The sequence below is a fragment of the Oncorhynchus keta genome, chromosome 21 (assembly GCF_023373465.1).
Source record: "Oncorhynchus keta strain PuntledgeMale-10-30-2019 chromosome 21, Oket_V2, whole genome shotgun sequence".
Classification (NCBI taxonomy): Eukaryota; Metazoa; Chordata; class Actinopteri; order Salmoniformes; family Salmonidae; genus Oncorhynchus; species Oncorhynchus keta.
In genome coordinates this window covers 15114894-15127052 of record NC_068441.1, presented here as the reverse complement: position 1 = coordinate 15127052, position 12159 = coordinate 15114894, and the positions used below count along the sequence as shown (strand labels likewise).

At 42.1% G+C, this 12159-nt stretch overlaps 1 protein-coding gene across 1 annotated transcript in view; it reads left to right on the top strand.

The window, feature by feature from the left end:
• Positions 1–12159, top strand: part of ptprga (protein tyrosine phosphatase receptor type Ga) — a 309383-nt gene that overhangs the window by 220749 nt on the left and 76475 nt on the right. Inside the window, exon 4 of the mRNA XM_052473373.1 lies at positions 4592–4740. Within this exon, the coding sequence (XP_052329333.1) occupies positions 4592–4740 (149 nt within the window). The remainder of the gene's footprint in view (positions 1–4591; positions 4741–12159) is intronic.

Genomic DNA, 12159 nt, shown 5'->3' with positions numbered 1-12159 from the left:
ATGGCTGAAATCCATTTTTTCTCACCCATCTACATACAATACCCCATAATGACAATGTGAAAACATGTCTTTAGAAATGTTTAGAAATGTATATATTGAATTTTCAATAAATTTCTAAACATTTCTAAAAACATGTTTTCACACCCCTGAGTCAATACTTTATGGACGCAATTGGCAGTGATTACAGCTGTGTCTTTTGGGGTAAGTCTCTAAGAACGTTGCACACCTGGATTGCACAATATTTGCACAATTCTTCAAGAACCGTCAAGTTTATTGTTGGTCATTGCTAGACAGCCATCTTGATTGTGGCGGTCAGGTCATCTGATGTAGCATTACATCACGTTCCTTCCTGGTCAAATAGCCTGGAGGTGTGTTGAGTCATTGTCCTGTAGAAAAACAAATGATAGTCCCACTAAGCGCAAACAAGATGGGATGGCATATCGCTGCAGAATGCTGTGGTAGCCATGCTGGTTAAGTGTGCCTCTAAATCACCAGCAATGCACCCGCACACCATCACACCTTCTAATCCATGTTTCACGATGGGAACCACACATGCGGAGATCATCTGTTCACCTACTCTGCATCTCACAAAGAGACAAAAATCTCAAATTTGGACTCATCAGACCAAAGCACAGATTTCCACCTGTCTAATGTCCATTGCTTGTGTTTCTTGGCCCAAGCAAGTCTCTTCTTTGCAGCAATTTGACCAAGAAGGCCTGATTCACACAGTCTCTGAACAGTTGATGTTGAGATGTGTCATGAACTTATCCTCTGCAGCAGAAGTAACTCCGGGTCTTCTTTTCCTGTGGAGGTCCTCATGAGAGACAGTTTCATTATAGCTCTTGGTGTTTTTTGCGACTGCACTTGAAGAAACTTTCAAAGTTCTTGACATTTTTTAGGATTGACTGACCTTCATGTCTTAAAGTAAAGATGGACTGTCATTTTTCTTTACTTAATTTAGATATTTTTGCGATAATAGGAACTTGGTATTTTACCAAATAGTGCTATCTTCTGTATACCACCCCTACCTTTTCACAACACAACTGATTGTCTAAAACGCATAGAGAAGGAAAGAAATTCCACAAATTAACTTTTAACAAAGCACACTTGTTAATTGAAATGCATTCCAGGTGACTTTCTCATGAAGCTGGTTGAGAGAATGGCTACGTTGAAGAATCTCAAATGTAAATTATATTTTAATTTGTTTTACACTTTTTTGGTTATTACATCATTCCATATGTGTTATTTCATAGTTGTGATGACTTCACTATTATTCTACAATGTAGAAAATAGTTTAAAAAAGAAAAAGAAAAACCCTTGAATGAGTAGGTGTGTCCAAAACTTTGACTGATACTGTAAGTCAAAACTGTAACTTGGCCATTCAGGAACATTCAATGTCATCTTGGTAAGCAACTCTAGTGTACATTTGACCTTATGTTTTTGGTTATTGTCCTGCTGAAAGCTGAATTTGTCTCCCAGTGTATGTTGGAAAGCAGACTGAACCAAATTTGTGATACTTTACCGCCTTATTCTAAAATGGATAAAAAAATTGATAGAGTTTATTTAATCTTCCTTCGTTAGATTCTAGCTCATCTTGCTTTGGCTAGCATTAGTTGTTGATCTTGTTGTTGTTAATGTGCTTAACTGAGGGAGAGAGAGAGCATACCTTTTCATCATTGTTTGATTAATAGCACTGCAAAGTTCCAAAATGCAAGAGGACTCAAATGAACTCAAATTGTATTTGTCACATTTTTCGAATACAACAACCGTGAAATGCTCCTTAAACCAACAATGCAGTTCAAGAAATAGAGTTAAGAAAATATTTGCTAAATAAACTCAGGTACAAAATAAAATAAAAAAGAACACAATAAAATAACAATAACGAGGCTATATACAGGGGGTACCTGTACCGAGTCAATGTGCGGGGGTACAGGTTAGTCGAGGTCATTTGTACATAAAGTGACTACAGTATGCATAGATAATAAACAGTAAGTAGCAGCAGTGTAAAACAAAGCAGGGGTTCATTTATTAATTATTCAGCTGTCTTATGGCTTGGGTGTAGAAGCTGTTAAGGAGTGTTTTGGAACCTAGACTTGGCACTCCGGTACCGCTTGCCGTGCGGTACTAGAGAAAACAGTCTATGACTTGGGTAACTGGATTCTTTGCCAATTCTTTGGGCCTTCCTCTGACACCGCCTAGTATAGAGGTTCTGGATGGCAGGAAGTTTGGCCCCAGTGATGTACTGGGCCGTACGCACTACCCTCTGTATCGTCTCACGGTCAGATGCCGAGCAGTTGCCATACCAGGCAGTGATGCAACCGGTCAGGATGCTCTCGATGGTGCAGCTGTATAACTTTTTGAGGATCTGGGGACCCATGCCAAATCTTTTCAGTCCCTGAGTTGGAAATGGTGTTGTTGTGTCCTCTTCATAACTGACTTGGTGTGTTTGGACCATGATAGTTTGTTGGTGATGTGAACACAAAATAACTTAAAACTCTCGACCCGCTCCACTACAGCCCTGTCGATGTTAATGGGGGCCTGTTCAGCCCTTCTATTCCTGTAGTCCACGATCAGCTCCTTTATCTTGCTCACATTGAGGGAGAGGTTGTTGTCCTGGCACCACACTGCCTGGTCTCTGACCTCCTCCCTATAAGCTGTCTCATTGTTGTTGGTGATCAGGCCTAACACTGTTGTGTCATCAGCAAACTTAATGATTGGAGTCGTGTTTGGCCATGCATTTGTGGGTGAACAGGGAGTACAGGAGGGGACTAAGCAAGCACCCCTGAGGATCAGCGTAGCGGATGTGTTGTTGCCTACCCTCACCACCTGGGTGTGGCCCGTCAGGAAGTCCAGGATCCAGTTGCAGAGGGAGGTGTTTAGTCCCACGGTCCTTAGCTTAGTGATGAGCTTGAAGGGCACTATGGTGTTGAACCCTGAGCTGTAGTCAATGAACAGCATTCTCACATAGGTGTTCCTTTTGTCCAGGTGGGAAAGTGTATTGTGGAGTGCAATTGAGATTGCGTCATCTGTGGATCTGTTTGGGCGGTATGTGAATTGGAGTGGGTCTAGGGTTTCCAGGATGATGGTGTTGATGTGAGCCATGACCTGCCTTTCAAATCACTTCATGGCCACTGACGTGAGTGCTACGGGGCGGTAGTCATTTAGGCAGGTTAACATCGCTTTCTTGGGCACAGGGACTATGGTGGTCTTCTTGAAACATGTAGGTATTACAGACTTGGTCAGGGAGAGGTTTAAAATGTCAGTGAATACACTTGCCAGTTGGTCAGCGCATGCTCTGAGAACACGTCCTTGTAATCCGTCTGGCCCCGTGCCCTTGTGAATGTTGACCTGTTTAAAGGTCTTGCTCACATTGGCTACGGAGAGCATGATCACACATTCATCTGGAACAGCTGGTGCTCTCCTGCATGTTTCAATATTGCTTGCCTCGAAGCGAGCAAAAAAAGCTCACGGATGGGTTTCCCTTTGTAGTCCGTAATAGTTTGCAAGCTCTCCCGTGGTATTGACGTATTTGCAGATATCCATTCAGGTGTATTTTGGGAATTTTGGTGAATGCGTTCTCATAATCTAATGCCGTGCTCGTGCAACTACCTGTAAACACACAGTACAGTTAAAAGTGAATGATGGCAGGCCTGTGTGGCAAATTACTTGTTTGTATAAAGGCCTACTCTAGCTCTGATTGGCTATGGTGCTCCGGTCTGTGTAGACTCTGGTCCTGGATGAGACAGATGTTTTTATTTGATTTTATTTACCTCAGTGTCTATTAATGTCCAAACGCACGGACGTTATAATGCTATAGAATGCTCACAAATGCCTTGGTATACGTAATTCCCAAACATTCTAAGAATTTATTAAAATGTGAACACCATATCTATGTGCTAGCTTGTCATATTCTTCTTGGGGGTGTATATGAACAGATTTTAATAAGATTTAATGTTGCTAAAATGCTGTCAGTTCTTCTTTAAGGCGAGGCATCACACCTTAATGGGGTCTTTTTTCTCCCCTGATTCATATCACAATGGCCTTTTGCCAGTTGAATATAGACACCAATATAAGGCCTTTTGTATTACAACTTTTCTGAAATATTGTATAAAAATATGCAATGAGGCAATATCTTATTAAATATGTGCATATTTGCATATACTGCAATTCTATTCTTCTAGTCACTGGATGAAGTCAGCCTAAATATTTTGGTTTCATTTTGTTAAGATACTCCAGGACCAGACTTGTATAGAGCAGATTTTTGGATATATATTTTTTATTTTACTATCTGTAAAATACTGAACTGCATTTTTAGCTCATATTTCCAAAGAAAATGTTATCTAGAAAATACATTAAAGAACATATAAACAATTCCCTCTATACAGTATCTAAGAATAACCACACAAAATGTGGTGAATGCAAAAGCTCAGAAAAGTTTGTTCTGTCTTGTTTATACAATTTTCAATAATTCATGATAAGTTTAGCTAATTCGTAAGTCATTTTTCATTATGTTCCTTGAGTGTGTGAACATTATGAAGTGTGATAATATGGTGACTCTCTCTCTCTCTCTCTCTCTCTCTGTCTCTCTCAGTGGCCATCATGCTGAAGGATGACTACTTTGTGCGTGGTGCAGGCCTGCCGGGGCGTTTTAAGGCTGAGAAGGTAGAGTTCCACTGGGGCCAGAGTAATGGATCAGATGGCTCTGAACACAGCATCAACGGCAGGAGGTTCCCAGTGGAGGTGAGAGGGAAGGGTCTGCCCCCACATCTGGGTAAGGGAGGTTGGTTGGGGGCGGGGGGGTGTCTCTGGGGTCGTCTGGGGAGATAGAGGGGATTATACGACGAGGTAAACAAAATGGATAGGAAATATGGGAGGCGAGGATTCTAGAAAACCCCAGTGTATGAATGAGGACCAGTTGGGGTAGGAGACAGCCTCCTGTCAAGATGGGGTAGAGTAGTATGGTCCCGTATTGATCTGACAGGACATAATGTGGAGCAGCTTAGAGACAGCTTTAAGATCCAGTAAAAATTTGCAAGTGATCCCTCAACCTGGCGGCCAAGTGTGTCGTGTCCCTTGGATGGCAAAATGTCACTCTTTCTTCTGTTCGGTTTCATCGGAACCTCAACAGCCTCTGCTGTCCTTAGCCAACAGATGAACATCATTTGACATTTGGTGGATTTGGCTGGTACTGGCAGTTTGAAATTATTTCAATTTTATGTTGTCATTTTTGGAATGTTTTATTCCTCCAATTAAGTTGATGCACTGTGTAAAAGGCCAAGAAATTCATACAAAGCCTTGGAAATTCATGCTGCATCTTATTGCATTTACATTTTCATGTCCACGCATTGCAAAACTGATCGATGAAAAGCCAAAGTCCCTCTTCTGTTATACTGATGGGTTCTTGAATGATTCAATATGTATGATTTGCGGTGTAGTCCACTCTGTTGATGTCAGTCCTGATGCAGAATAGAATGTCCTAGTCCAATAGGCGTGTGACTCAGTTCTGTGAGAGTGTTACTGTGGTGAATGCAAATGAGTGCTTCCAACTCTCCCTGCTCATGTCCTTATCTGTAGAGAGAGATAGAGAGAGAGAGATAGAGAGAGAGAGAGGATACAGAGCTACGGTTGAGGGAAGTAGAACGTACTGTGGAAAAAGTGCATAATTAACACACGGTTAAGGAGAGCGATTGTGTCTAAGAGGTAATTAAAGATGTCAGTGGCAGGGCAGAGTGTGGGTATGTGCATGCTTTGTCCGTCCGTGCATGCCTGTGTGTGTTCCTGTGTGTAATTGTGTGTGCGTGGGCACCCCGTTGCCGTCATGCTTTGCTGTGCTAGTCATTATCTGTTTCCAGCTAATGGTACATTACCTTTGTATGTCACAGGTGCTATGCTGACCTGTATTACAGGAGACTGCTCTGCTTTTCTTTTGGCAGGAAAACAGCAGTGATAATATACACTTTCATGACAGCCAATGTTGGTTGTGTTGAATTGTTTTGAAGGCAGAAGATTAAAAGTGACTGTTTTTTTTAGTCACTACAATGGATTCACAGGTAGACAGTGGCTTGGTAGCCAAATGTGTACTCAACACACCGAGGCACACCGGGTCTCTCGCAATCATATGTAGATGTAGCAAAATATTTCTTCATGAATGGAAATTGCCAATGACAAGGTTTAGTCTGGGAAATACCCTACACCCTAGGTGGATTTGCAGAGACATTACTTTAAAATGTGGGTCTCATTAAATTGGTTAGCGCTAAATTTCTGCTTCTCCCTCTTGAGCTGACCTGAATTCAGTCGCTCTGGTTTTCCCCACTGTGGTTGTACAGCCTGGGATCAAGTATAGCGTTTGATGGACAAAGGCTCAAGCTTTGGTTACTTTTTTTTATTTTTTATGATCATAGTAATGTGCCCTTATATACTTAGCCCATTTTAAATGATCCATTTTGATCCTCATTGTGTAGAGAGAGACAGGGAGAGACAGAGACAGAGAGAGAGAGTGACAGAGAGAGAGAGTGACAGAGAGAGGGAGAGAGGGAGAGAGAGAGAGAGAGAGAGAGAGAGAGAGAGAGAGAGAGAGAGAGAGACAAAGAGAGAGAGAGAGACAGAGAGAGAGAGAGAGACAGAGAGAGAGAGAGAGAGAGAGAGAGAGAGAGAGAGAGAGAGAGAGAGAGAGAGAGACAGAGAGAGAGAGAGAGAGAGAGAGAGAGAGAGAGAGAGAGAGAGAGAGAGAGAGAGAGAGAGAGAGAGAGAGAGAGAGAGAGAGAGACAGAGAGAGAGAGAGAGAGAGAGAGAGAGAGAGAGAGACAGAGAGAGAGAGAGAGAGAGAGAGAGAGAGAGAGAGAGAGAGAGAACCCTTAGACAGGGTCCTCAATGGCAAGGGGAAAGACACTCCACCTGCAACAGGGAAAAACAACCCCATTGACATTGACTAATGATAAATAGCAGTACTTGTAGCTGATTATACGCATCTGTGGTGAGCTGCTTTCTTCCACCTCCGCTTCTTATCCCTTCTCTTTTTCCCAACAGCTCTCACATAGCCTCAGTGTGTGTGTGCGTGCGTGCGTGCGTGCGTGCGTGCGTGCGTGTGTGTGTGTGTGTGTGTGTGTGTGTGTTTGGGCACTTTCTAGTCTCGGCTTTTGTTATTGGTCCTTTAAGTAGCACTCTATCCAATGGAATGAGAGATAAGCTGGGCGTAAAAGGCATGTAAGCTCTGGCCTCTTTTAAGGAAGGTTAATCAAAGACTGGAGAAAAATAGCAAAACAGCATTGTTACATGGTTGTGAGGTCATTGTTGTTGTTCCACTCTCAGATAGTATAATATGTGTCAAGGAGAGAAAGGGCTATAAAGAATGAAAGTAAAAGAACACAAGAAAGAAAAGCCCACTAGGTGCCTTTATGAACAGTAGTGGTAGTATGGTTAGTGCTAACAGAAAGACAGACTGCAGCCTGTACTGTAGCTATGGCCTGATGTCCTTGGTGACTGTCACGAGAAGGCCCTGGTCTGAGGCTGAGCCCACTCCTATGAATACTCATGAGGCCACTGCTGTCAACAGCAAAATGCTGCTCTCATTTCGTTAAGTCCTCTTGATACATAATTTATGATTTACAAGCCTTGCCATTTAGTAATTGTTCTCTAATAAGCTCCTTCAATGGCGTGATTAAGTGGGGGCCTGCTCCCTTCCTACCTGCTGTTTTAACTGTGAAACACTGGTTAACATGCAAAACACAACCAGGCAGGAATGAAGCACAGCTTTCCATCTACTGTACCATTCAAAAGTTTGGACACCTACTCATTCAAGGGTTTTTCCGTTTTTTAAAAACGATTTTCTACATTGTAGAATAATTGTGAAGACATCAAAACTATGAAATAACACATATGGAATCATGTAGTAACCAAAAAAGTGTTAAACAAATCAATGTATATTTTATATTTAAAATTCTTCAAAGTAGCCACCCTTTGCCTTGATGACAGCTTTGCACACTCTTGGTATTCTCTCAACCAGCTTCATGAGGTAGTCACCTGGAATGCATTTCAATTAACAGGTGGGCCTTGTTAAAATATATTTTATGGAATTTATTTCCTTCTTAATGCGTTCGAGCCAATCAGTTGTGTTGTGACAAGTTATTGTATTGTATTTATTATGGATCCCCATTAGCTGCAACTACTCTTCTTGGGGTCCAGCAAAATTAAGGCAGTTTATACAATTTTAAAAACATTACAATTCATTCACAGATTTCACACCACACTGTGTTCCCTCAGACCCCTACTCCACCACTACCACATATATACCGTACAAAATGCTTGTGTACATGTGTGTATAGTGCGTATGTTGTGTGTGTGTGTGTGTGTGTGTGTGTGTGTGTGTGTGTGTGTGTGTGTGTGTGTGTGTGTGTGTGTGTGTGTGTGTGTGTGTGTGTGTGTGTGTGTGTGTGTGTGTGTGTGTGTGTGTGTGTGTGTGTGTGTGTGTGTGTGTGTGTGTGTATGCAAGTGTCTGTGCCTATGTCTGTGCTGCTTCACAGACCCCACTGTTCCATAAGATGTTTTTTAATCTGTTTTCTAAATCTAATTTTACTGCTTACGTGAGTTACTTGATGTGGAATAGAGTTCCATGTAGTCATGCTCTATGTAGCACTGTGCTTCTTCCATAGTCTGTTAGAGACCTCTTGTGGCATGTCTTGTGGGGTGTGCATGGGTTTCCTAGCTGTGTGCCAGTAGTTCAAACAGACACCTCGGTGCATTCAACATGTCAATATCTTTCACATACACAAGTAGTGATGAAGTCCATCTCTCTTCCACTTTGAGCCAGAAGAGATTGACATGCATATTATTAATATTAGCTCTCTGTGTACATCTAAGGGCCAGCCGTGCTGCCCTGTTCTTAACCATTTCCACATTTCCTAAGCCTTTTTTGTGGCACCTGACCACACGACTGAACAGTAGTCCAGGTGCGACAAAACTAGGGCCTGTAGGACCTGCCTTGTTGACACTGCTGTTAAGAAGGTAGAAACTAGGGCCTGTAGGACCTGCCTTGTTGACAGTGCTGTTAAGAAGGTATAAACTAGGGCCTGTAGGACCTGCCTTGTTGACAGTGCTGTTAAGAAGGTAGAAACTAGGGCCTGTAGGACCTGCCTTTTTGAGAGTGCTGTTAAGAAGGTAGAAAGTAGGGCCTGTAGGACCTGCCTTGTTGACAGTGCTTTTAAGAAGGTAGAAACTAGGGCCTGTAGGACCTGCCTTTTTGAGAGTGCTGTTAAGAAGGTAGAAACTAGGGCCTGTAGGACCTGCCTTTTTGACAGTGCTTTTAAGAAGGTAGAAACTAGGGCCTGTAGGACCTGCCTTTTTGACAGTGCTTTTAAGAAGTTAGAGCAGCGCCTTATCATGGACATACAGTACGTCTCCCCATCTTAACTACTGTTGTATCATTATGTAACTCCAAGCAGTTTAGTCACCTCAACTTGCTCAATGACCACATTATTTATTACAAGATTTTGTTGGGGTTTAGGGTTGAGTGAATGATTTGTCCCAAATACAATGCTTTTAGTTTTATAAATATTTAGGACTAACTTATTCCTTGCCACCCACTCTGAAACTAACTGCAACTCTTTGTTTAGTGTTGCAGTCATTTAAGTCACTGTAGTAGCTGACATGTATAGTGTTGAGTCATCTGCATGCATAGACACTCTGGCTTTACTCAAAGCCAGTGGCAATTCATTAGTAAAGATTGAAAAAGGGGCCCACTAGACAGCTGCCCTGGGGAATTCCTGTTTCTAACTGGATTATGTTGGAGAGGCTTCCATTAAAGAACAACCTCTGTGTTCTGTTAGATAGGTAACTCTTTATCCACAATATAGCAGGGAATGTAGCCGTAACACATACGTTTTGCCAGCAGCAGACTATGATCGATAATGTCAAAAGCTGCAATGAAGTCTAACAAGACAGCCCCCACAATCTTTTTATCATCAATTTCTCTCAGCCAATCATCAGTCATTTGTGTAAGTGCTGTGCTTGTTGATGTCCTTCCCTATAAGCATGCTGCAAGTTTGTTGTCAATTTGTTTACTGTAAAATAGCATTGTATCTGGTCAAACACTATTTTTTTCCAAAAGTTTACTAAGCGTTGGTTACAGTAAGCTATTTGAGCCAGTAAAGTGGGCTTTAATATTCTTAGGTAGCGGAATGACTTTTGCTTCCCAAGAAGGAGAGGCAGGGGTGTATACAGAAGACAGCCCTATTTGGTCAAATACCAATTCCATATTACGGGAAGAACAGCTCAAATAAGCAAAGAGAAACCACAGTCCATCATTACTTTAAGACATGAAGGTCAGTCAATCCGGAAAATTTCAAGAACTTTGAAAGTTTCTTCAACTGCAGCCGCAAAAACCATCAAGAGCTTTGATGAAACTGGCTCTCATGAGGACCGCCAAAGGAAAGGAAGACCCAGAGTTACCTCTGCTGCAGAGGAAAGTTCATTAGAGTTACCAGCCTCAAATATTGCAGCCCAAATAAATGCTTCACAGAGATCAAGTAACAGACACATCTCAACATCAACTGTTCAGAGAAGACTGCGTGAATCAGGCCTTCTAATTGCTACAAAGAAACCACTACTAAAGGACACCACTAAGAAGAAGAGGGAAAAAAACATGAGGAATGGACATTAGACCCTTGGAAATCTGTCCTTTGGTCAGATGAGTCCAAATGTGAGATTTTTGTGTCTTTGTGAGATGCAGAGTAGGTGAACGGATGATCTCCACATGTGTGGTTCCCACCGTAAATCATGGAGGAGGAGGTGTGATGGTGCTTTGCTGGTAAGAGTCTGTGATTTATTTAGAATTTAAGGCACACTTAAACAACATGACTACCACAGCATTCTGCAGCGAAACGCCAGTCCATCTGTTTTACGCTTAGTGGGACTATCACTTGTTTTCAACAGGACAATGACCCAACACACCTCCAGGCTGTGTAAGGGCTATTTGACCAAGAAGGAGAGTGATGGAATGCTGCATCAAATTACCTATCCTCCCCAATCACCCAACCCAATCACCAAGCCCAATTGAGATGGTTTGAGATGAGTTGGACCGCATAGTGAAGGAAAAGCAGCCAGCAAGTGCTCAGCATATCTGGGAACTTCTTCAAGACTGTTGGAAAAGCATTCCAGGTGAAGCTGGTTGAGAGAGTGTACAAAGCTGTCATCAAGGCAAAGGGAGGCTACTTTGAAGAATCTAAAATCTAAAATATATTTTGATTTGTTTAACCCTTTTTTGGCTACTACATGATTCCATATGTGTTATTTCATAGTTTTGATGCCTTCGCTATTTTTCTACAATGTATTTTTTTTTCAAATAAAGAAAAACCCTTGAATAAGTAGGTGTGTCCAAACTTTTGACTGGCACTGTATATCTGTCAACTACTGTGTCTTACCTGCTCGTACTAAACAACACTCATATCTGATGCAACTATCACATCCCTACCCTCAGTCCCTGAATGGATTCCAGAAATATTTGGCTTCATAAATAAATTATGCATGGAGTTAGAGGCCTTCAGGGTTCAAATAGTTGGACCTGTTCCAAAATGAACCTGGGGCTATCACATCTGGACCCGAAATGCATACATTTATTATTAAAATATAGAGACCTGTGGACAACTAGACCCGTTACGTATAGACCTGGTCAGATCCAGATCCATTCCGATCCAAGTGAGAGAGGAGAACAAAATTACATTTTTAAGCTAGGAGCTGATAAAAACGCAAACGAGAGAAGGTAGAGCGAGGTGATGCTCTAGCAGGGGAAATGCTGTGTGTTTAGGCTGCTGTGAGTGTGAGCGAGTGACACGGAACAGGGAGGAGGGAGGTAGGGAGAGAGTGGAGACAGCAACCAACCAAGCCGACTCGTGCTATAGTAGACTATAGCTGCCATAGCTAGGTTATTTATCATACAATATGATGACGTAGTACCTGTCTTGACAGCATCAAACCGGGAGAAGCTAGTTAAGCTAGCTAGCTAGGCTAATAGAGGCTGAATGCACTTTCTCGTCCTACACAGTTACAAAACAACGACTTTTCCATTCAGAATATAAAGTAGCAGCCTACCTGTTGGCTCTTGATCATTGTAGCCTATCTTTCTTTAACTGATTAGATATCTCCTAACTTTTGCCCCTCACAGAGTTT